This window comes from Hippocampus zosterae, chromosome 12 (assembly GCF_025434085.1).
Source record: "Hippocampus zosterae strain Florida chromosome 12, ASM2543408v3, whole genome shotgun sequence".
Lineage (NCBI taxonomy): Eukaryota > Metazoa > Chordata > Actinopteri > Syngnathiformes > Syngnathidae > Hippocampus > Hippocampus zosterae.
Genome location: NC_067462.1, coordinates 12,297,622 through 12,324,316, shown reverse-complemented (window position 1 = coordinate 12,324,316; position 26,695 = coordinate 12,297,622). Strand labels below are relative to the sequence as shown.

General features: G+C 41.0%; 1 protein-coding gene across 3 annotated transcripts; it reads right to left on the bottom strand.

Annotated features, from left to right (window-relative positions):
* Nucleotides 1-5,705: 5,705 nt before the first annotated feature.
* Nucleotides 5,706-21,718, bottom strand: spopla (speckle type BTB/POZ protein like a). 3 transcript variants are annotated; one of them, XM_052081507.1, is made up of 12 exons: nt 21,601-21,718; nt 18,800-18,883; nt 14,415-14,528; nt 14,149-14,270; nt 13,333-13,484; nt 13,099-13,226; nt 10,849-11,026; nt 10,198-10,253; nt 9,995-10,117; nt 8,788-8,930; nt 8,598-8,651; nt 5,706-7,152 (listed from the first exon to the last, which is right to left on the bottom strand). In XM_052081507.1, the coding sequence occupies exons 3-12, from the start codon at nt 14,490-14,492 to the stop codon at nt 7,008-7,010; spliced, it is 1,179 nt and encodes a 392-aa protein (XP_051937467.1). In that variant the 5' UTR covers nt 14,493-14,528; nt 18,800-18,883; nt 21,601-21,718; the 3' UTR covers nt 5,706-7,007. The 3 variants fall into 3 exon arrangements, with proteins under 3 accessions (XP_051937467.1, XP_051937466.1, XP_051937468.1); XM_052081506.1 differs by lacking the exon at nt 21,601-21,718 and adding an exon at nt 21,155-21,347; XM_052081508.1 differs by lacking the exons at nt 5,706-7,152; nt 21,601-21,718 and adding an exon at nt 21,155-21,347 and having other exon boundaries at nt 8,502-8,651.
* Between the last annotated feature and the right edge of the window lie 4,977 nt (nt 21,719-26,695).

Genomic DNA, 26,695 nt, shown 5'->3' with positions numbered 1-26,695 from the left:
CGTGGGCGACAGGCTTCTTTTCATTGGCTTCCATTACTCTTATCTGATCAGGGCCAGGTATCCTCTCCTCCGCCATCAAGATAATCCCAGGTCGCCCTAACCAACAGGGACCGCATCCTTCCATCAGCACACGCTTTTATCACTCGCACTTAAACATCACACCCAACATGAAGGCTAATTTTCCAATGTCATACTGTATATCTGAGGGCACAAGTAAACATTCACCATCCAAAGTTCGGAGGGATTGTGCTTGCAACAGTGCTGGAATTTGAGAGAAGCACACTAAATTCATGGAGGCACAAGTGCCTCTCAAAAAAGTAGAATGTTCTCTAAAAGTTCTTCATTCAATTATAAAAGTGAAATCGAAACACATTCAAACTTGTTAAAATATGGGTCAGAACACACCTGTGGATGATGAAAAGGGAAGTAGGATTTGATCGTGCACTTTACAGGGGCAGCAGGTGGACACATCTAGGTTGCCCTCCACTTTGAAGACTTTAGCTTTTACATCATGTGGAACAAGTTCACGTTGGCCTGATTACATTTCTCCATTCAGCAGGGGATTCACGGTGGATTTAATGAACAGAAAGCCACATATCACTGAGCAGGTGTTCAATTCATTGCTGTCAAAGGAAGGGCACATCTTTATTTTTAGGGGCAATCAGTTCACCCTTTATTTGACATACTGTTTGTCAAATTGGCCCGAAATGACGCGAAGTGATCACTTTATCATCATCAGAACTGAACGGAGAAGGCATGTAGCCCGACAGCGGGGTTTGAGGGGAAGGGCGGCAGGTGCATTTTCCGACAAAACTATTAATTGGAAGCGTGGGGAAAATGATAAACAAATGAAATGAAACCCACAGGTTAATTTTTAAGGATTTTTATTGATTTTAGAAGCTTTCTATAAAAATTAAGGACAATTAAGAACATAGTTTTACAACTAATTTTTTATTATAAGATGTGGTCGTTTGTTTTGTTTTATTTTTCCGGCCCCAAATGCCTTACTATACGTGGTCATTTTTTTTCCCGATCCAAAACGCCTTACTATACATGGTCATTTTTTTTTTCCAGCCCAAAGCGCCTGACTATACATGGTCATTTTTTTCGTCTAAAAATGCTTTACAATCATGGTCGTTTTTTTCGGCCAATAAAAGCCTTAATATACATGGTCGTTTTTTGGGGGGCTAAAAACGCTTTACTAAACATGGTTGTTTTTTTTGGCCCAAAACACCTGACAATACAGGGCCGTGTTTTTGGGCTAAAAACGCCTTACATGATCTTTTTTTGGGGGGGGGGGGGGGGCAAAAACGGCTTACTAACATGGTTGTTTTTTTCGGCCCAAAACGCCTTACTATATATATGGTCGTTTTTTTTTTTTTGTTTGTTTTTCCCGGCCAAAAACGCCTTACTATACATGGTCGTTTTTTTTTTTCAACCCAAAGCGCCTGACTATACATGGTCATTTTTTACGTCTAAAAACGCCTTACTATACTTGGTCATTATTTTCGGCCAAAAATGCTTACTATAAATGGTCGTTTCTTTTGGTTTAAAACGCCTTACTCTACATGGTTGTTTTTTTTCAACCCAAAACGCCTTACTATAAATGGTCGTTTTTTTTCGACTCAAAAACGCCTTACTTCACTATGTCGTTTTTTTCGGGCCAAAAACGCCTTACTTCACTATGTCGTTTTTTCGGCTCAAAAACGCCTTACTGTCATGGTTGTTTTTGCCTTTCTATACATGTTCTTTTTTTTCATCGCAAAATGCTTTCCTCTACATGGGCCTTTTTTTGGGCCCAAAATGCCTTACTATACATGCTCATTTTTTTCGGCCAAAAACGCCCAAAATATGGTCGGTTTTTTTCAGCCCAAAATGCCTTTCTTTACATGTTCCTTTTTTTCGACCCAAAAAACACCTTACCATACATGGTAATTTTTTTCTGGTAAAAACGCCTTCCTATACATGGTTGTTTTTTTCAGCCCGAAACGCCTTACTATACATGGTCGTTTTTTTGGGATAAAAATGCCTTTGTTTTTTTCGGCTCAAAAACGCCTTACTATAATATACTGTCGTTTTTTTCGGCACGAAAACGCCTTACTTCACTAGGTCGTTTTTTTCGGCTCAAAAACGCCTTACTATACTATGTCGGTTCTTTTTCGGCTCAAAAACGCCTTACTTCACTATGTCGTTTTTTTCGGGCCAAAAACGCCTTACTATACTGTCGTTTTTTTCGGGCCAAAAACGCCTTACTATACTATGTCGTTTTTTTCGGCTCGAAAACACCTTACTATACTATGTCGTTTTTTTCAGGCCAAAAACGCCTCACTATACGTGGTCGTTTTTTTTCAGCCCGAAACGCCTTACTATACATGGTCGGTTTTTTTGGACAAAAATGCCTTACTATACATGGTCGTTTATTTCAGCAAAAAACACCTTACCATACATGGTCGTTGTTTTTGGGCTAACAACGCCTTAGTATACATGGCCGTTTTTTTCAGCCCAAAATGCCTTTCTTTACATGGTCTTTTTTTTCGAGCCAAAAAACACCTTACCATATATGGTCGTTTCTGGTAAAAACGCCTTCCTATACATGGTCGCTTTTTTTTGGCCTAAAATGCCTTACTATACATGGTCGTTTTTTTTGGACAAAAATGCCTTACTATACATGGTCGTTTATTTCAGCAAAAAACACCTTACCATACATGGTCGTTTTTCTGGGCTAACAACGCCTTAGTATATATACATGGTCGTTTATTTCAGCAAAAAACACCTTATTATACATGGTCGTTTTTTTGGGGTAAAAACACCTTACTATATACATGGTCGGTTTTTTTTTTTCGGCCCAAAATGCCTTACTAAACATGGCCATTTTTTTCGGCCAAAAACGCCTGACTATACATGGTGGGGGGGTTTTCGGCTAAAAACGCCTTACTAAACATGGTCTTTTTTTTTGGCTAAAAAAGCCTTCCTATATATGGTGTTTTTTTCAGCCCACAATGCCTTACTATACATGGTCATATTTTCGGGTAAAAACGCCTTACAATACGTGGTCGTATGTGTACTGACATACACAAATGAAATGAACACCACAGGTTAATTTTTAAGGATTTTTATTGACTTTAGAACCTTTCCCTGAAAATTAAGGACAGTTAATAACATATTTTTTCAACTTCTTTCATGGATATTTATGTAATTTAAAGCCTGTAACATGTGAAGACTACTAGTCATCGGCTCCAATTTATGCAGAGGAAAACATCCCTTTCGCATTTAGAAGTGGAGATCGGGCACTGTACAAACATGCCCGAAACCAATTGACAAAGGAAATTAACATCGCAAAGAGAAGCTATGCAGAGAGGCTGAAAAACCAGTTCTCTGCTAACGACTCTGCATCTGTATGGAATGGCCTGAAAGCAATCACTAACTATAGAATGCCACCCCCCCAAACAGTGAACAATAAGGGTCTTGCTAATGAACTAAACATGTTTTTCTGCCGATTTGAAAAGGACACCCCCATTTCCCACACACACACACCTCTACCAGAAACCACTCTACCTACCCCCCACCCTCTTTTTCTCCACTACAGATCCACTAACAGGACGTGAGACGGCTCTTCAAGCAGCAAAAGATCAAGAAAGCTCCGGGGCCCGACAAAGTGTCCCCCTCCTGCCTGAAAGTCTGCGCTGACCAGCTGGCTCCGGTCTTCACACAAATCTTCAACAGATCCCTGGAGCTGTGTGAGGTCCGATCCTGCTTCAAACAGTCTACCATCATCCCAGTTCCCAAGAAATCGGCAACATTGGAACTGAACGACTATAGGCCTGTCGTCCTGACGTCTGTGGTCATGAAGTCCTTTGAACGCCTTGTGCTGAACCACCTAAAGAACGTCACTGGACCCCTGCTGGACCCTCTCCAGTTTGCCTCCCGGGCAAACAGGTCTGTGGAAGACGCAGTCAACATAGGTCTGCACTACATCCTCAAGCACCTCGACAGCACAGGGACCTACGCAAGGATTCTGTTTGTGGATTTCAGCTCTGCGTTCAACACCATCATCCCGGAACTCCTCATCCCCAAACTACTCCACCTCGTTGTGTCCCCTACGATCTGCCAGTGGATCCTCAGCTTCCTGACGGGACGGACACAACAGGTAGGACTGGGAGCAACAACATAATCAATACGCACCACCAGCACTGGAGCCCCACAGGGATGTGTCCTCTCGCCACTGCTCTTCTCTCTCTACACAAACGATTGCACCTCAACAGATCCAGCTGTCAAAATCATAAAGTTTGCAGACGACACCACGGTCATCGGTCTCATCAAAGACGGCGACGAGTCTGCGTACCGCCAAAAAGTGGAGCAGCTGGAGCTCTGGTGCGGCCAACACAACCTCGGGCTGAACACGCTCAAGACTGTAGATCAGGCATGTCCAAAGTCCGGCCCGCGGGCCAAATCCGGCCCGCGGTCGAATTTCATCCGGCCCTCGGCCCCCGTCATAAAATCAGTGCCGTCTGGCCCGCAGGTTGGGCGCAATGGAACACGTGTTGCATTGACTGAGGTCTCGTAGACTGGTGAGTGATGTTTCATAGAGTACTGCTTCCCTCTAGTGGCTAAATGAGTAATAGCATTCACTAAATGAGTAATAGCATTTAGACACTAGAGGGCATCACTCACGAGTTAACAAGACATCACTCCGTGTTTATATTGACTGATATGTCATATTTCAAATTCCTGTTTCAAATGAACCAAAAGAAATTCTTAAGATTGTTGAAATTAAAATAAAAATGGAAATGTGAAACAGACTGGCTTACTAAAATTTGTTGAACAATATTGTTGTTCAATGTAAAGAATGTCAGCCAAGGTCGGCCCCCCGACATTTTACCACATAAAATCTGGCCCCCTTGGCAAAAAGTTTGGACACCTCTGCTGTAGATGATCGTGGACTTCAGGAAACATTCTTCTCCTCAGTTGCCCCTCACACTATCCAACTGCCCTGTGTCAACTGTCGAGACCTTCAAGTTCCTGGGAATCACAGTCTCCCAGGACATGAAGTGGGAAGTCAACACCATCTCCATCCTGAAAAGGGCACGGCAGCGGATGCACTTCCTGAGGCTGCTGAGGAAGCATGGCCTGCCACAGGAGGTGCTACGACAGTTCTACACGGCAGTCATCGAATCAATCCTGTGTTCTTCCATCACGGTTTGGTTTGGGGCCGCCACAAAAAAGGACAAAATCCGACTTCAACGGACAGTTAGGACGGCAGAAAAAATCGTTGGCACCGCCCTACCCACTCTTGAGGACTTGCACACTGCAAGAATCAAGACAAGGGCACAGAAAATCCTCCTGGATCCCCCGCACCCTGCCCACCACCTTTTTCAGCCACTCCCCTCAGGCAGACACTACAGATCCATGCGCACCAAATCCAGTAGACCCTTAAACAGCTTCCCTCTAGCCATTAACTCCTTAAACAGTCACTGACATAGTCACTCTTCTTGCACCACAAAATGGTACTACAAAACTACTGGTTACTCTAAAATGGTTCATTTAAGGTTCAATGATTTTGTTGTTTACGATACTAGTGCAGCGTGTTATACCGGAGACAAATTCCTTGTGTGTTTACATACTTGGCCAATAAAGATGATTCTGATTCTGATTTCAAATGGTTTTTGAATAAAAAAAAAAACAAGAAAAAAAAAACAAGACATGGATGTTGGAAAATGTTTTATTTGCTTTAACTGCAGCCATTTGTGCAGACAATTTCCATCTCGCTGCTTCCATACATTTAAACATGTTGACACAACGCAAAATGATGCTGCCCTCTTGTTGTACAAATGCTCCTGGTGTGTTCATGTCATGTCCACGCTACAGTGCACCGAAACAAAAAGGACAAGCTCTCATTCTGAACAAATGACATCGCCGGCAAAAGTGATGCGCAGCATCCAACACGTCTCCAAGCATGTAAAGAGGACCGACCGTTTGTTTTGTGCATTATCAATTCTTTTAATTCTGCACCAATGTCAGAAAACACATCATTTAAAAAACAAACAAAAAAAACCTTCTTGGACACGCTCAACAATAACATGATCATTTCCCACTTTCGACTACACCACAATATCTTGAGAATATATATTTGCAGGTTGGCAATACTAAAGTGTTCATGTTCCAATTGAATTGAAGCTGGTTCACAGACATGAGCAGAATATGTCTTTTCGATGTGAGACTGGTTAAATACATGCCAATACTTCCATTGCTTCATGTAATAAGGGTCAAAGACTTGAAATTGACACAGGGTCTTCCTAAATAGATGATGTACTTTTTTTTTTTTTTAGTCCCCACACAGACGCAACACAACAGACGTCCCGTACAATGGTCTTCTGAGGATGCTTCAGCTGTCATTTACATAGAAATGGTGCCATCAATATGGGGCATACACATATTTCAAAAAGTGTTAAGAACTGACCTTGCACTGAAAGTGTTCATGCTCTTTAATGTCTGGTCACAAAACGGGCTAAACATTACAAATATATAATATTTCCCATTTAGTTCAACCTTTTGTTATGTTCCTATCGAACTCCATATGAAAACGACTATTGAAGGGAACTAGTGCAACCTGGAGGAGGCCTGGTCTTTGTGACAAGGCAGGCACAGAGTAAAATAGACACAATGAACTCTGGAGTAACCCCAGAGCAATGGCAGATATATTAAGGCCATTTTGAAGAATTAAATGGACAAAAAAAAACAAAACAAAACAAAACAAAAAAAAACAGTAGCAGACAGCTTGACTTGCTACCCACCCTTAACGCGAGACAGTTGGGGCAACAAAGCAAGACTGTCTTTTTTCTTTTCCTTTTGTCCCCACCCCCACCAAGTCCATTGTGCCAGCCTCCCCCACATCCATGCTGACTCTTCTCTTATCTTCAAGTGTGTTCAGTTTTGGTGGAATTGGGAAAATAATGGTGGCATCCTCACAACTAGTCTTTTCCTCTGCAAAGCCAGCGAGTACCGAGACGTCACGATTGTTTTAGACGCTTCCGGGGAGGGCCGAAGGGTGGGCACTGCGCCGAGGCCAGGGCGCGGAATGCCTCGGCCACCAAGTGAGGGTGCGACTGGATCATTGACTTCCAGCCCGCAGTCTCCATTATGTCCGTAGCGTGGCTGCCAGCACAAACACAATCAGCTTAATGCACAGACATTAAAAATCAATAAACAGAAATGACGTGCTGAAGCAAATAAGCAGCCTGGGAATTGAAATGAATATACATTTGGTTTTTTCCCCAGTTCAAAAAAAGGGTCTTTGAGCTTTTTAAAGTTACTCTGAGTTGACGTTTCCTTTCAAACTAAACATAAAATAAAGACAATTTACACATCGCGTATTTAAAACAACCAGCTTAGCCTTTTAGTCTGCTGACGCTAAAGCATCTACGCTACAGTGCTGTGACCCTTTAAGCAACACGTTGAACACAAACGCCGCAGCAGCTCATGTAGACATACGGCATAATGGTACTTTGTCGTATTCTTGATCCTCTGGAAACAACTAGTATTTAGTGTCGTATTGCTGAGCTGGAAGAAGGTGAAACATCACCATACACGTTTGTGTCTAACACTGCCCTGGCCATGCTGGGCACACCGAAAAATTTAACACAATGGCCGTTCAATTAATGCAATGAATAGAAAGTCAGAGTATTAACACTTTTTGTGGCTCACAGAGTCAAACGTATACATAACTAAAAGGTATTTGCTACAATAAAGCCTGGTGATTATTCAGGCTATATTCTTATTAAGTAACTATTCCTTTGTCATTATTTATATTTCATTATGATTGTTGTTCATTTGCTAATAGTTTTATTAGGTACGTTAAAGGAGATAGACGTTTAATGAGATGGTAATAAATACAATGGAACATTTTAAGAACTAGGAACTGATTCAACAAAATTATTAAATCATGTTGAATAAATGATATATTTTAACACCAACAATTATTTAAAAATATAACAATATACACATATATATGTATATATTGTACATATATATATATATATGTGTGTAATATATATATATATATATATATATATATATATATAAAATTGCTCTTTTTTTACTTACAAACACTAAATTAAAAAAAAACAATCATTTTTCTAGAATAAAACCAGCACAATTTATGCAACAATTATTCCAGTATGTGGACTTGTTGGACTGGTTGAAAGAACAGAGAGTTGTCGCTACAATACTGGATTAAAAAGCAATCTTTAAATTTATGGGCGGCAGGATATCCAGATTATTTCTTCCCCGATTGGTTGGATGAAATCCCATGGTTCTCACCACCTGAGATATATGCCGCGACAACCCAAGAATACCAATTGGAAAGACAAACTTGGCGCCCGCGTTCCGCCCATACACAATGGGAGAAAAGGCTCCATTTGCAGGGTTTCTCAAGGTATGAATCTATTAATAACTTGGACACAATGATACGACGGCTCAAAGTGAGAAGGCAAATAGTGTGCCGTCCACCAGGGCTAAAACAATGAATTCTAATGCATCTGCGAGGGGTCCAGATAAGAGTGTGTTATTCATCTTGTGTCACATATCAGCTAATTACATACTTGCTATTCCAGTTCTTTCCATCTTTACAGCCCAGCTGTCTGAGGACACTGCACCTATGGCAAGGAGATAAAAAGGTAAGCATTCAGGGATGGTAAACAGAAATGGCAGCAGAAATTCATCACGGGAGTTTTTAACCTCCGCTCCTCGCCTCCTCCTCCTCCTCCTCCTTCCTCTTCCACAGATACTTGCCTGTTGATAAAATCTATGGCTTGTGCTTTGAGCTGCTCGGCGCTGTGCAAGTCTGCGAGGATGAGGGTGTCGGCCACATTCTCCACTGAGAGGCTGTTGCACAGGGCCTCTTCACACATGACTTTTAGACGCTCCAGAGCGTACTGGAAGCACACAAGAGAGTAAGCGCTTAGCCACCGGTGCTGCGCAAGCATAAGCCAGCAGAAGATAGAGTGACCAAAATAATGGCATGGAAAGAAGCGGTGGGGTCTAACCTGCAAGTGCACAACCTGGGCAAATGTATCGAGACATCTGGCCAAAGAGAATATGGAGTCATTCCCACATGTGCATTTTTTTTAATATCTTTGCTTGCCCATTCAGAAATATTACCATTATACTGTGTACACTTGTGATTATATTGTGATGTGTACCTTTACATCAAAGAGATTTTATTTCTACCGGGGTGATGAATTTTAGGCCTCCTCACACAGCCTGACATACCATCGTCTAAAACATCTTAACTCATGAAGGCTTAACTTGGAGATTGTTGTTCTTTTTTCCCCTCCCTCAAGTGTTACAATTCTTAAATGCATCACAGAAGCGTGAAAATCGGAATACAAATCTGATCCGTGAATGACAGTGAGCACAGAGCGAATGTAACCCTTCAATACGAGGTCGGCATCAACAACATATTTCAATTGGGAGACGTATACACACACAGTGGTGGTCCAAACAACAAATAAACACCAATCGTGAAGCTCAACTAATGACAAATCAAAAAGCAATACTGTACATATGGTCCAAATGTGCTACATTGGAGATATGGCCACCATGAAGCTTTAGAATTGCATACGGTGGCCAATGGAGAACGATGGGAGATGACTCTTTGTTGTTGTTTTTTTGTCCTGTTAGGGGTTGCCACAACACTTATCTTCATGTGCGAACTGGCAACCAGTTCACTTTGTGCCCAACCTGCTGCCTGAAGACAGCTGGGATAGGCTCCAGAATGCCCGCGACCCTTGTAAGTTGTCAAGAAGGAGGTACATTAAGAACTAAATATTTTATGAGGTGGTAGTGTCTGGGCAAGGTTTGAGAAATCACGCGCACCACTATTCTTGTTGGAAACTGCAGGTAATGAGATTCATAAACAAGAGTAAACCAAAATGAAATAGAATAAAAATAACACAGACATGACGGTTTCTGCCTTGCAAAATGCTTTTGTGCTCACTTTGTCTGCGGCTGCCAGCAGGTTGTCTGCCATCTTCTCCAGGTTAGGGGCCTTCCCTGTGTAGATGAAGCCCATCATTTCCTTGAAGACGTCGGGGTCCACGTCGCTGATATCGACACGATTCTGGAGAGAGGAAAACTGTGTTTTTTAAAGAAGATAACATAAAAATAAACTTCGAAATAGAGTAATGAGTCACTTTGTACCTTTTTACTCTCTTCCATTTCATGCTCAAACATCGCATTGAAGACGGGTGACCTTGCTGTGAAAAAAACAGATCCAAGAGTGATAAATATAACAGCAGTCAAACTCAAAAAAAAACTTTATCTGTGAACAGCACTTGTCAATGTGTTCAATCAGAGTTAGTGCTGTGTCGTCCACTTTCCCCCCCCCCTCATCTGACCAAAGAAGCTGTTGCCACCATGTCGAATGGACAGAGAGAGGCTGGAATAGTCAGCGAGGCTTTCGGTCTCCTGCATCACAGTTACTCGGGTCAATCGGGGTAGTCAGGTGGATTAGCACCTTTTGCAGATGCAGGCTGCTTCAAACCTGCCAGGCGGTACAGACCCTTGGTAGCCTTTCAAGGTGCTTACAGCTCTGTGAGGGAGGCCATTCAGAAGAGGCATGACATGTCTCACAAAGGCCATTTTCAGCACTTCTCTGTCATGGGCAATTGTTGAATGCCCTCAGACTGACATTTGGAACGCAAGATACCTCCCCTCATGGATTTGCATGGAGGAAGCGGCTTTGTGTTAAGGTACTGCAATTACACAGCTTAAAACCCACAATCCCTGATGGTTACTTCAAAACAGGCGCATTCGAATAAAATGGTTTAGGACAACTGGAGTCCTTCATACCTGCCAGGATGGATTTGTGGGCTTTGAACTCTTGCCCTCCCACATACAGGCTGCAGTCTGTGAAGCGTGAACACTCCCACAGATTGCCCAGGTCATCAGACAGCTGACAGTCAGGTACCTTCAGCATGTTCATGTTGGACTGGCCAGAAATGTTCACAGAATCTTGGACAACACTGACCTGCTCAGAAGACAACACATTGGGGCTGAGCAATGTGGCTGAAAAGTGTATCATGACATAAGTCATTCATAATGGTCGGTATTGCTATACTGTTTGTGTGTGTAAATACGTATAAACTGCTAGTGTGCTATAAATTTCCTCTTACGTGCTTGTAATTGTAGCTTAAATCTAACATTATATTGCAGCCTCCGCCGACGGTACACGGAATGCCAGTTGGGGTTTCCTCCCTGATTTTTGTTTTTCCACTAAACATTTTATTGAAGATATTTTCAATTAATCTTAAATCAGTGTCTATCGCGATACGTATTGATAATGAATTATCGCCCAGCGACATTTATAGTACAGTCATAGACAACAAACATCCAAATAAGTGGAGGCAGATACGCGTATGCGTCTTGTGAAGAGCAAACAAGCACCTTGGCACAGAATACTGCAATTCAACAGCACTCCGACATAAAGCAGACTTTTTTTTAGAATGTCACCAATGGAAACTGTAATTTTCGAAAGGTGTTTTTTCTGGCAGCAGCAGTTTTGTTGAACAGATTCATCTTGACAACTGAGGTTCCATTCTATTTATATGACTGCTCAAAAAACAAAGGGAACACTTAAAACAACACAATGCTACTCCAAATCAATCACACTTCTGTGAAATCAAATTGTCCATAAAGGAAGCAACGCTGATTGACAATCAGTTTCACATGTTGTGCCAATGGAATAGACAACCGGTGGAAATTATAGGCAGTTGGCAAGTCACCCCCAAGAAAGGAGCGGTTCCGCAGGTGGTGACCACAGACCGCTCATCAGTCTCTTAGCTTTCTGGTTGTTGTTTTGGTCGCTTTGTAATGCTGGCAGTGCTTTCACTCTAGTGGTAGCGCGAGACAGAGTCTACAACTCATCCACGACGGCACATCAATGCGAGCTGTGGCAAAAAAAGGTTTGCTGTGTCTGTCAGTGTCGTGTAGAGCATGGAGGCGCTATCAGGAGACAGGCCAGTATATCAGGAGACATGGAGGATATAGTAGGAGGGCAACAACCCAGCAGCAAGACGGCTACCTCCGCCTTTGTGCAAGGAGAAACAGGAGCAGCACTGCCGGAGCCCTGCAAAATGACCTCCAGCAGGCCACAAATGTGCATGTGTCTGCTCAAACGGTCAGAAACAGACTTCATGAGGGTGGTATGAGGGCCCGACGTCCACAGGCAGTGGTTGTGTTTACAGCCCAACACCGTGCAGGACAATTGTCATTTGCCAGTGAATACCAAGAGTGGCAAATTCGCCACTAGTGCCCCGTGCTCTTCACAGTTGAAAGCAGGTTCACACCGAGTACATGTGACAGAGTCTGGAGACACCATGGAGAATGATCTGTTGCCTGCAAGATCCTCCAGCATGACAGGTGCCAGATGATGCTAGACCCTGACATGGCTGGAATGTGTCAACAGTTCCTGCAAGACGAAGGCATTGATGCTGTGGACTGGCCAGCCCGTTCCCCAGACCTGAATCCAATTGAGCACATTTGGGACATGATGTCTCACTCCATCCACCAACGCCACATTGCATCACAAACTGTTCGGGAGTTGGCGGATGCTTTAGTCTAGGTCTGGGAGGAGATCCCTCAGGAGACCATCTGCAACCTCATCAGGACCATACCCAGGCGTTGTCGAGAGGTCAAAGAGGCACATGGAAGCCATACACACTACTGAGACTCGTTTTGACTTGTTTTCAGGACATTACATCAAAGTTGGATCAGACTGTCGTGTGTTTTTCTAATTTCATTTTGAGTGTGACTCCAAATCCGGACCTCTATGGGTTAATATATTTGATATCCATTGAAAATATGTGCGATTATTGTTGTCAGCACATTCAACTATGTAAAGAGCAAAGGATTTATTATTATTATTTTAGTGTTCCCTTTATTTTTTGAGCAGTATGTGTGCAATATGCCCTCTGAATTGTAATAGAAAGGTGAGGTGGATACCGATTCCCACCACGAGCAGTGACCACACTGCAAGATGCTTCCCGTTCCATAATTGCAGTGCAATTAGTGTGGCTGTAACGGCTTAAGATGAACATTTACCTCACAAAAAAGAGTAAGCTTGTCATCAGGCAGGAGTCCATTGGCTTCATCCAGGAGGAAATCTCTCCTGATAAACTTTTTAAAGCCCCAGTCTTTGCCTTGGACAAACCTGTAGGCTCTTTGGCTTTCTGCAACAAAAAGGAAAGCATGTTGTTTTCAGACAGTGCGGCTTTCAAATGTTTCCAAGTTGCAGTGGAACATGCGTGTGATGATGTCCTCGGCATGCGCGCTTACCCATCGCTTTTGTCTCCTCTCGTTTAGCATTCAACAAGGAAAACTTGAATTTTGCTCTGACTTCACTTTTTGGACAACTAACAAGAAGTAAATACAATGACAGATAATCTTTGCTTTCATCATCAAGTCCCTTTGGATTGACTCGCAGACACCTGTCGAGGAAAACCAAAGCCATCAGTAAAGTTCAAACAGTGCTCCCAACTACTTTTGTCAAAAACAACTGCTTAGGGATGAGCCTCCTGATTATGACAAACTGACTAATTATCATGCAGGTAATAAAGACATGCTGACTATTTAGGATGCATTTGGTGTTGTGTGCAATATCCAGACTATTATGTGTCACTGATTTTAAGAAAATCATTTCTACTGTTACAACGCAACTAGGGTGAACTTCAGCCCAAATTGAAGGGAAATAATGTACCAGCATAAATGTCAACCTGTGTTATGCTGATGACAATGGAGGATATGGCAGGTTGAATTCCAGTGAAAGTTGCACAAGCAATGAAAAAGTCGGCTTTTGACACCTCCATGAGTAGGATTAGTTCATGTACTCTTTCGTCTGTTCCTGAAATTGCATCATCAGTTTGTTTTATCCTATTAACCTTTTATTAAACATTTAAAATGCCCGATTCATATATGGCAAGATTCTAGAGACACATCAACACAACTAATGTTAAGACGGTTGTGTTTTGATTTGACTGTTTAATATGTGCAGTAAACCCACGTTTTATTTAAAAGCTTTTTCTTTCACGGATCATGACGTTCATCTCATTACAGTACATATATATACGAAATTGATCAGAATGAGCCACTGACCACTTCATCTTGTCATTAGGGCCAGAGGAGAAAGTTGAGCTCTTCAGCACTTCCCCCATTTCTTCTCTGCAAAAGCTGAAGTTGTTTATGGTCCACATGTAGGAAAATTTGACGACCTTGACCTTGGCGCCAAATAAAGAAATATGAGGTGTGTTTAGTGTAACAGATTCCACAGCGACATGATCTGAGATGGCGTTACAAGCTATCGATAAGTGATGACATGGCTTCTGTGGCGATAACAGAAGTGAAGTGTTGATTGCTCCAACCTCTGTGTAACACCAGCTCTCTGCCACAGGTCCACTTGACATCTCCCCAGGAGGAGGCGGTGTGGGAACCCGTGACATCACCACTTTGGAGGTAGCCCTCTTGTCTCTGAAGCACTAGCAAGGGCAAAATGAAAACTTATTTGGCTGCTTATTTGACATCTACATTGAGCAGCTTGGTTGTTAGTGTGGTAAATAGAAGAATAATGCCAACACACTGCTGGTGAGACTTTTATGCAGGACAAGTAGCAACACAGGCTACTATCAACATCTACGGACACATCTTGCCATCTTTCACAAGTTTCTACTGGTTCAGTCAACGCAACACATACCTGCTGTCTAAAACCAAATGTTTTGTGGGGGAAGGGGGGGGGACAAACTTTGAATTTTAAGTGTTTTCTGAGATTATTGAGGTGGACCTTTTTCTCCGCGCTAAGATGATGTGTTAAAGAGTTTGAAAGCTGTATTTTCAGTGTAAGGAGACTGCCTTGTACTTCATTTTCATGGATGGTTGCTAACAATTATCGATTCATCAGTGCATCCCGATTCAATATTGATTTAACAAATCCTCTGAATAGCCGCATTGATCTACAAGGACATTGGGACGTACGTACATTGTCGTGGAAAAGCAGCGATTTAAGAAGATTGTACAGGGACTCGACCCACACACAGTATGGATTACCGACACGAAAATACTGTACATGCCAGAGGTTGCAGTCCCAAAGCTGTACACAGAGTTGAAGACAGCTGTGTTGGAGTTGTTGAAGTCAGCAGACAGAGTGCCGCTTCCATGTGACGGTTGGACTTCCAGAGGGACTGACCTCTACCTATCACTTATCAGGGTCGCGATGAGCCAAGTTGTGTTGCTCCACCACAACCAACAATGGCCCTGCACATTCATGATATAAAATGGTAAGTTTCAATGATGATTTCATACTTAGCACCTTTACACTCTTTCACGTCGGAAATATAACTTCAGTGTTACTTTTTTTGGCACGTTTTTCCCCCCGCCCCACTATTAAATCAAACTGAATATTTAGCATTTCACATTTTCTGAACTTTGTATTTTATTGAAGCCATTCCCTTCAGGTTTTAACCTGACCCGCAAAAATTTTTCGCCATTCGGTATTAAAAAAATGAATGATTGATCAAACTCACGATATTCAATATTAAATACATAAGTGCAAGAACATGTTGAGTTCTTTGCATTTTTGACTTGTCTGATCAGGGCAGCGTCTGTGAACTTCAGGTGGGCCAACACAGTCGCAGAGTGGTTCAGCGCCATCGGGCCACTGTTAATGTAGAACCCTGCTTATCAATTCCTGGAGAGTAAAGTTTACATGCACTTTATTTTTTCAAAACCAGAGCTATCGCCATGTTTTTTACTTTCATACGACATATGCACAAATAAGTCATTCTTGTGAGAATAGTTTCTCAATTTCCAAGAGGAAATACCGGTAAATAAGTGACAATGGGTTTTACTTCTTCAGTATGATACACAAACAAATTTCATCTTTTGTACTTTTGTACACCCTATGCAAAAATACACTTTGTGCAAATGTTTGTATTTCGATATCTCATTGCTAAAAACTGTGACTTAAAATGCTTCAAAATTGTCTAAATTACCGCCTAAATGTTTATTTTACTTCTTAATCGATCGAGCATTTAAATTCACATTGAATTGAATAAAATCTCAAACTGAAGAATTAAAATCATTGTATAACTGAATCGCAACCTAAGGAATAAAAAAAAAATAATGATATTCTTCAAAATGCCCAACCCTCGTGGATTCCAACTAATTTAAGGCGTGGGGTGCTTTTTCCAACAGAAAGAATGTCAAGAAGAGTCACCCTAATGCTAAACCTCTGACAAGGGCAGGGTAATATGTCATCAAAACAAAATGTCACAAATACAGTGCCCTCCATAAGTATTGGCACCCCTGGTTGAGATGTGTTTTTTAGCTTCCAATTATTTTATTTTTTTTCTAAATAATATGGGACCTTAATGGAAAAAAAGAGAAAAATCCAACCTTCAATACAAGTGCATTTATTCAGTGGGGAAAAAATCCCACATAAAGAAATAATTATTTGACATCAAATAATGTGTGTCACAATTATTAGCACCCCTGGTGTTAATATTTTGTACAACCCCCTTTTGCCAACAAAACAGCACCTAATCTTCTCCTATAATGTTTCACAAGATGGGAAAAGACAGAAAGAGGGATCTTCAGCCATTCCTCTTTGCAGAATCTCTCTAAATCATCCAGAGACCTGGGTCCTCTCCTCTGTACTCTCCTCTTCAGCTCACCCCACAGGTTCTCAATGGGGTTGAGGTCAGGGGACTGAGATGGCCATGGGAGGAGCTTGATTTTGTGTCTGGTGAACCATTTCTGTGTAGATTTGGCCATATGTTTAGGGTCATTGTCTTGCTGAAAGACCCAGTGACGACCCAGCTTCAGCTTTCGGGCAGAGGGCAACAGATTTTGATTTAAAATGTCCTGGTATTTCAAAGCATTCATGATGCCATGCACCCTAACAAGGTTCCCAGGGCCTTTGGAAGCGAAACAGCCCCACAGCATCACTGACCCACCCCCATACTTCACAGTGGGTATGAGGTGCTTTTCAGCATGCGCATCTTTCGTGGTACGCCAGACCCACTTAGAGTGTTTGTTGCCAAAAAGCTCAATCTTGGTCTCATCTGACCAAAGCACACGGTCCCAGTTGAAGCCCCAATACCGCTTGGCGAACTCCAGACGCTTGCGTTTATGATTGTGAGTGAGGAAAGGTTTTCTCCGTGCATGCCTCCCAAACAGCTTGTTGGCGTGTAGACAGCGCCTGATGGTTGATTTGGAGACTTTGTGACCCCAGGATGCTACCATTTGTTGTAATTCTGTAACAGTGAGCTTTGGAGATCTTTTGATTTCTCTTACCATCCTCCTCACTGTGCGTGGTGGCAAAATAAACTTGGCTCCTCGTCCAGGCTTGTTTACCACTGTTCCAGTTGTTTTGAACTTCTTAATTATTCCTCTCACAGTGGATATGGGCAGCTGCAGTTGAGTGGCAATCTTCTTGTAGCCTCTGCCTGACCTGTGAAGGTCGACGCACATCTGCCTCACTTGTATGCTGTGTTCCTTTGTCTTTCCCATGTTTAAGAGTGGATAAGAGAAATGGCCTCGGTGTCACGTCATATTTATACCCCAGGGAGACAGGAAGTGATGAATTACTAATTAAATGTTCCTACATACTCTGGTAAACTTTGTAAACTACTGTAGAAATGACAGAAATGCTTCAATTATATTTATTTCCTGGGAATTGTTAAGGGTGCCAATAATTGTGGAACAGGTGATTTGATGTCAAATAATTATTTCTTTATGTGGGATTTTTTCCCCACTGAATAAATGCACTTGTATTGAAGGTTGGATTTTTCTCTTTTTTTCCATTAAGGTCCCATATTATTTAGAAAAAAAATAAAATAATTGGAAGCTAAAAAACACATCTCAACCAGGGGTGCCAATAATTATGGAGGGCACTGTATCTGACTACCAATTGTAATAATTTTTTTCTGCTTAATCTTTTGCTTACACAAAAACCTAACAACATTGATATTACTCTATTTTGACAAGGTTGTTTTAATGCCCTTTGAAATTTGTATCTCCTTTCCCAAAAAATGATCTAAATGTTATTTTCTTTACAGATGATGTGAAAAGTGCTTCCTCTTGGAAATGATGCTTTTCTCAAAAGCACGGACATAAGCACAAATCATAAATTAAGTTTTGAATGTTCAAAAACGCGACAAAATAATCCATCAAATTACTTTCTTCAGACAGTCCATGTAACATTTTGAACAAAATCGTACAACCTCCCGCCCCCTTGCCAAAATATATACAACTTGAAAAGCACATAACTAAAGTCACCCTGTTGAATCTTATTTATAAATCATTGTTGTGGCAGAAACACAATTAAGAGCTCGTTGGCATGGTTCTCGATCACAGTTCCATCTTCTCATATGGGTCTCATTGGAAAATTGACTGCCCTGCTCTATGAAGTCTAACACCAAAGTTAACAGAGCATATGATGACCAAGGAAGGATCGTTTGCCAAGTGTATTCTTTGTGAATGTTACTGCCGTGATACATTAATTGCTCTCCCAGCACTGATCTAACAGGTTGTCTGGCTTTGTTAGCAGAAGACAATCCAAAGTAGTGGTAAAAATAGGACAAAGACCAGTGAATGCAAATACACATTTACAAGTGTCTCCAAACTTTGTTCAGAATTTGTGGTCTATGAAAATAAAAAAATAAAACAATTAAAAAAAAATACTTTTTTGCATAGTGTAGCAGCAACAGCAGTGCACTGCAGTCAAATATAAGAATGTGAATTAAAGGCTCACCTCTTTGCGGTTTTAAGTATATAAGAGGTGTTATGGATCTAGTTTTTCACAGGATACTTCATGGTCCCATCTTCATGTTCCAACCTACATGGAAAAAAGAGCAGACAACTTGGAATTCACTTTGCATCTGTGATTAGAAATAGTGAGGCTATGTTCACATGCAGCTTGTTTTTTTTTTTAACCCAAATGCGACATATGTTATTTTTATTTCACGCAGTGTGAACAGTACAATTCCGATTTTTCTAATTCCAACCTGGGCCTCTTTCATACGTGGGCACAATTCAATTATGTATGCAATGTGCCTGCAGTATGAACTCTCAACCGCACACATCTGACCTATATTTCAAGAAAGCCTAGTATGCGCTCCCTGCAGTAGAGGAAGTGCTCATGAGAGAGATAACTGACAATCGTCCGTGAATCTACAAAGGTGTTTTGAGTAACAGTGTTGTCTTAGTTGAATCCCATTGTAAAACAGAGCATAAAGTTGACATATGTGTTGCTAGTTGTAATTCAACCATGCAGATGTTTCATTCATTACACATGGCAATGAAACGAAATCACCTTTGGTAGACGACTCCATAAAACGAGAAGATGGACAGGCAGCACCTCATATACAAATATTTCTACCTGCTCCCGCATTCCTACTCGGATGATATGAGATGATAAAAAGGTGAGCCTCTACACAAAGGACCAGATTTACTTCTGTAAACGGTGCCACATGACGTTTTTTTGGTGCATGTCAGTCAACGTTGTGCTTTGTGAGCATGTGTGTCACATAACAGACACATTGCGTCCACATCAGAAGTCACATTTGTTTTTAGAATGTATAAAAAGACCGGATTTAATTAAAAAATCTGAATTAATCATCATTCCCTGCAGAGTGAACATAGCCTTTGATAGACCTTTAACATCATGATTACCTGTATATAGTTTAGTACAGGGGTGCCCAAACTTTTTGGATCAAAGATCTACTTTTCAATCAACTAACCTCACGGGATCTACCCTTACCGGCGCGCGCACGCACGCACACACAAATTTAAGATTTACCTGCTTTATTTTATTTTTTTTATTTTTTTTTGTGTGAAAATGAGACTGATAAGATGATTAGTGTGCAGTATATATTAACACAAAAATATTACTAATATGAACAAAGACACACAAATCGTTGTTTGATTTTTTTCTTCTCGACACTCCTCGGATCTACTTGGGACCTGTCTTAGATCTACCGGTAGATTAGGATCTACCTAAGGGGCCCCCCTGGTTTAGTATATAGTTTTATGACTCGAAAAAATTATCTTCTAACTAAATAAATGTTGTGAAAAGAGTTGTCTTTAAAAAAAAGACAGCTCCCCTGGTTCAGGCTTTGAACAACATACATAATGAATTGCTGCGTTATTTCCTTGCATTTATCCATCTATCCATGTTCCGAACCGCTTAATCCTCACTAGGGTTGCGGTTGGTGGGGGGGGGGGGGGGCGTCTTCAAGCAGTAGGTGGGGGACACCCAGAACCGGTTGCCAGCCAATCACAGGGCTACTTGTATTTATTGCTAATGAATCGGGACCTATTGGAGGGGGGTACACACTATTCTGCATAGGTTTGGATAAGTTTAAGCAGTTTAGATTGCATCTTGTTGCTTTGCCATTCAAGCAACAATAATGCAACTGCAACTGAAACTTAGCTTGAATGAAATGAATGAAGACATATTTTCCTTGCATAGAACAATCCAACCTCAATAAGATATTTAAGTACACGAGATGGTTAACAGCTCAATTGTATTTCACATCACTTAAGTGACTCTACATCAGGTGTCCCCATCGTTTTCAATCAATATTGTCTCACGTATTTAATATCGATGACGCTCATAAAACACGACATTATTTCGAACAAATAAAGTTACTTCCAACACCTACATATAGATGAGCAAGCATACTCACTAAGGCGGTGGGACTTAATCCAAACTAGCATTTCAGTTCGCACTAGCAAAAGGTAATGTTGCATTGTCGTTAGCTATCAACCGCAAACACGGCTAACAACAATCGGCTAGCTTGACACAAACATTAACTACCTATTTGCCTTCACATCAACACGTAACCATGTACGTCGATATCGCTGTCGCGTAGGAAACCAACAAAGGAAATGGGTACAAAATCGACTCCGGTTCTCTTGACATAGTGTAAAACAAAGGGCCTATGCAGCTTTTTTGACAGAATGCTAGTCGAGCGAGCTAACGTAAGCCCTCACGTTTCCGTTCAATATGCTGCTGGCAAAACAACGTCTGCTAACTAGCAGCTAGCCCGAGCTAACATGTACATCGACTGCCAAAAAAGTTGGAAAATTAATCGTGACGGCGTACCTTTCAATTTCATACTTCCATATGTATCGAGTAAGGTATGTCGCTTAGTGTCACAGGCGCTCCTGTCAACATCCGTCACTTTGGACTCTTTTTGAGTAAGACTCTTCACAAGGTTTCTTTGTCTAATTTATATCTGGGCTAGCTTACTGTGTCTGGCTGATTTGATTGCTAGCTTAACAGGCTAGGCGGTGTCTATACTGCGCACGCGCGATTTTACAGGCTACCAAACATGTCAACACTCGAGTAACATTTTTATTTAGTTATATTTATGATTATTAATCAACAATCTTAATTAATTTGTCATAAAAATATAATTAACGAGTTATTCTTTTACCGTGTCAAAAAAAACTTTTTTTTTTTACATCGAACCACGTATCAAAAAAATGAGTTCACTACAGCAGCACAAACTATTATAACAAAAGCATAGCATTCGTTCGGTCCCATACCTCGGTGAGCATGTAAGGGGTGATTATGATTTTTTTTCTCCAGGTTTTCCCTCTTTTAACACACGTTGTCCACGTCGTCACCAAAGGTTTGCTTCACGTCAAACCCTAACATGACAACAAAGATGCGCATACCCTCCGAGAAGTTCTCGACATTACATAGCATCTTGTATTGTCAAAATTCTGATACGAACACAATCTTTTTTTAATTAGGTATTTGGATCAACGTTATTATTTATTTTTTTTGCTTACATTTCTAGTGTGTTCTTGAAGTAACTGAGCATGGATGGCTACCATACATCACTACGCTATTCTATTAACATATAACAAATAAATAGCCTCAATGAGAACTCCACTTACATTCATTTGTCTATTTGAAATCAATGCACTCCGCAAACCGGATCATACATCACCAGCTACACCATACAAAATAAACAATCAAATCTATATTTAACCTGAAAATAGACCTTGAGTCCGTGTGTAGCAAGCAGCTGGACAGCCAAGAGACAAGCTATGAAATGAAGACACGAGACAGGGTTTAGATGGGTTAATGTAATTGTAAATGTATGCCAGTGCTTTTGATAGTGTTTATGCCAACAGAGAAGAACATACTTCAAGAGAGGAAAAAAAACCTCTCGATTGATGTTTACATAAGATGTGCATCTAAATAGAGATGCCACATGTGACACAATAAATGCACATAACTCTGAATTGTTTTGTCTCACTTCTGAATTGCTGGACCGAAGGAAACAGGTGAGCACACAAAATAAAGCATGCCATGTTGACAAAGAATTCCGCAATAAAAGCTGTCTTGAGTTAGTGAGTCAATAATAATGAGTCCGATAAGATTGGTGTATGCTGTAGACTAGCTGCCTGTCAACGGCAGTGAATGAGTTAAACAAAATGTTAATACTGACTCAATAAAATGCATTAATTTTAATAGGGTTTTTCCCCCCCAGAGATATATTTAAAAAGCCAATCAAATAAAGTACAAACCCTGTGAGTACTGCTATATTGTCTGTCTACATTTTGTGTGTTTTTTTAAATACTTGTGTGAGCCTCTTTGTTTGACATTTAGTTTGACACTAAACTTTAAGTGGGAGTGGCATCAACTAGCTTGAAGCTTCATTTTTAAAATATTTTTTCTCTCTCCGCTAAACTGCTACTTGTAGAAAAGTGAATCCTGCTTGTGCCACCATAGAACAATTGAATCTTGAATTTTCCGTTGCATGTCAAAGCAAAACAAAGAAACCCCCCCCAAAATCGTCAATCGTTCGTTTCTGAAAAAACGTGGCTCACTCGTATCTCGAGGCACCACTGTGCAGTATTAGCAAACGGACTCAAATTTTTCTCAGGTCGGTCCACAATAACGTCAATGTTTTTCCATCCTGTGATTGGTTGGTCAGAGCAGGACAAGTTCAACGATCACTTACAATAGCGATACAATATATTCGATAATCAGCATCTCTGGCAAGTGTGAGGTATTTAATTAAATGTTTCATGTTTTTGTGAGGTTATTAGATAAATATTGATTTTTTTTAAATTGAGCCATATGAAGTCCGTGGCACAGTTGCATCTTGTTAGATTGCATCAAAGTATTATTGATAGTTTCTATAATTGCAACATGATTGTGGTGGTATGAAGAGGTGTATTCATTCAGGCAAGTCCCCACTGACGGCCTAACCAAAACACGGCCCACCACTGCATTTTATACTGGCCGCAAGACTTTGTACCCCTTTACATTCTAACAAACACTAGTGCAGTGGTGTCAAACACACGGCCCGCGGGCCAAACCCGACCCGCGAGGAGGTTTGATCCGGCCCGCAGGATAATTTAAAAATGAAAAAAAAAGCATAAAAGACACAGAATGAATACTTGTAATAAGGTGCAATTCATGGAATATCAGAGAAGAAGATAACAGCAGCCTCAGTTTGTCACTGAGACAGACCCAACACAGCAGATGCTAGCAAGGACATGTGAATTCTTTATTCTTTACACATATTATAGCACTCTACTTAGTTTGTAAGGTGTAGGCAGGTGTTAGACAGGTTTAGATTTTATATGCTTGTGTAAATGGTTTAAAATTTCATTTCTTTATAAATCTCGTGTAATCTTATAAGTGCATTACAATATTTTTCAATACCAATTACTTGTTAAGGTTTTGTGCCTTTGTGCAGTCAGTGGGATCAGTTGCAATGCATATATGTGAATGATAAAAAGAAATTGCACATTTGTCTCAGGAAATCTTAGGTACTTCATGAAATGTTTTGTAAAATATATGTTCGTTAAATGTAAACATTTTCCTAGTGTTCTTGTGCTTCTTTAGACCAAAACAAAGGAAAGACATATTATTTTGGTTATTATTAGCAGAGTATGGTATAATTTTTAATTACTTGCCACATACGGCCACTTAACATCTACCGAGGCTGTATGTGGCCCACAATGTGAAATGAGTTTGACACCCGTGCTCGCGTCTAACACAAGAACTGTAGCAAAAATACAAAGTCATAGATAATGCTTCTTACTTGTGATGTCATAGAGGTATTATACGGTATACCTCTTATTCTATCTACAAACACACTTATCTATCATGGTCATGTAACAACCCCTTTTATTTTTGGGTTGGCTTCACATCTGTCATCACAGTTTTCTACTTGTAATGTTTCCCCATCTCAGTCTTTGGACAAAGAGGACCTAAGACCCTATAATGTTCATTCATGGTGCTTTGTCACCTCCGTCTTCTCACTGTGATTAAGGCTCCAAATGTGAGAACACGGTGTGTTCCGTGATCCTCTTGTCTACTCACATGAACCTGTCGTCTTCTTGATCTTAGATTGAACTAAGGACTCAAGTTGAATGAACCAGAGTATAGAGAGGTTGGTTCGTCATCCTTCTACTCTATTGTGTGTTCACTTTTGTATGAACCGTCTCAAGAAAACTCATGATGCATTACTCCGTGTGCTAGATGAAACCCCCAACTGTAGTTAATTTTCAACCAGCCTTGGCTTTGTCTTTCTGTGGGCCTCTGATGTTTCTCATCTATAGCAAACACAAAGAGGCTTGGGTTAAGCCATTCACGGAGACACGACTCTATCATGGCTCCCTGTAGGCCTGTAATAACTAATTCCCCTTCAGATGGATGGACACTGTTCTGCAGAATGAGTGATAAATTCTCCTATGCTCCAATCACACTACATTCATGTGTGTCCGCCTTGATTGTTTGTACGGTAATGAGGATAAACTCCTCTAAAACTATGAAAAAGAATTTGATCTTGGTTATATATATTGCACATTTTGATATGGAATCTCCTATCAGGTACCATAGGGATGATTCATTGACCTGTCTTGAAGTCGAGAGGCTGGAAGATAAGACCACGAGACAAGAAGATAGTGGGGATGCTTATCAGGGATTTGAATCTCTTTAATTTAAGGGCAAGGAGACTTTATTGCATATGTCAGCAGGCAAAATGCTGGAAGGCTCAAGATCGTATTTTGAATGCTTTTAATATCAAAGTGGCATCTATGAGATACAGCTGGGCAATTCACGCATGTTTCAACCTTTTAAAATCTGGACCAGAAATAAAGTTCTCGTGATTTTCCATCTTACATGTGGCTGTTTTTACATTTGATACCAGAGAGAATAACAGTAGGGAAAGTGAGCGTGTCGGAGCCAGTGTCCATTTTGCTCTTGTTACGCTTATTATGTTAGTGTATGGCTGTATGCCCACCTTGTCTCTTTTCATGCGCGTAATGTCCACCTGAGTGACATTTCTTGATCGCAAGAAGTGTTCCAAGTCCTCCTCCATGATTCTCTCCTGCCCCGAGGTAGTGTTGTCTCTCAAATGAGTCGCGCACGTGATTCTCTCCTCCGAGGTTGTGTAGTCTCTCAAATTAGCCGCGCACGACAGTCAACATCCGCCAAGCTGACCCGGAAGTAGATCAACGCGCATGAAAAGATTGCGAGATCTCGCAAATAAAGATTGCGAGATCTCGCAATCTTTCTTTGCAAGATCTCGCATTACTTTGCGAGATCTCGCAAAGTTTTTTTTTTCCTTCCATGTCCCCTTAGGGGCTCCGTACTACTCTCTGACCACAATGGTGATTGGAATAATTAAAGGACCTTCAAATAGTGTTAATGTTCTTCCTGGCAAGAATTCAATGGCCTTAGTGATGAAGACAGATAGAGACAGAAGTTATAAGGTAGGAGAAAAAGGCCACTGTGACAAAATGAGCACCAATGACCTTATCAGAACTTGGTCATCGGGAGGTGGAGAGCAAAATTGATTGTGACACATTGTGTAACTCCTTCTCCTGGGTTTTGGAAATGAAGTCATAACACTCAACAAAGAAGTCATATGAAAAGATTCCCAATTAAGTCAGATTTACATCTGAGTAATAAAATAAATGGTAATGGCCAAATATGAAAAGTGAATGGATTGCAGATGTAAAAAAAAATAAAAAATTAAATTGCAATGTATTGCTCCATATTATTCTCACAGGACATTTACAACTTGGTAACCTGATGTGACATACTTTATTCAATACATGTAAGGATCTGGAAATCTTAATTTGGACCTCAGTAAATACACGTTGGGGTGGCGCGGTGCAAGACTGGTGAGCACTTCGGCCTCACAGTGCAGAGGTGCAAGGTTTGATTCTGGCCCCGGCCTTCCTGTGTAGAGTTGGCATGTTGTCATTTTCCATTACTTATTTTGTGTATTTTTATTATTGCCGGTACTTTTTATAGCAGTGTAATGCCACCTCAGCTTGACAAATGTCATACATGTATTTTACATGCACTTGCCTTTAAGAGAGTTTAGACTCAAACCAACTGATTTTGGGTGAAAGACAGGATTGGACTGTTTGTTTCAGTCGCAGCCACATACAGACATAGAGTGTCATGGATTTACGCTGGCACCTAAATGGACAATTTTCACCCACGTACGTGTTTTTGGAATGTGGAAGAAAGTCAAAGTACCGCTACCCAATAACTCGATGTCAATACCTTCTAACTATGAGGCGGTTGTGCCAACCACAGTGACACAGTGCAACCTGCTTAGCGAAAAGCCAATTCCCTGAAAGAGTAATTCAAATTTTT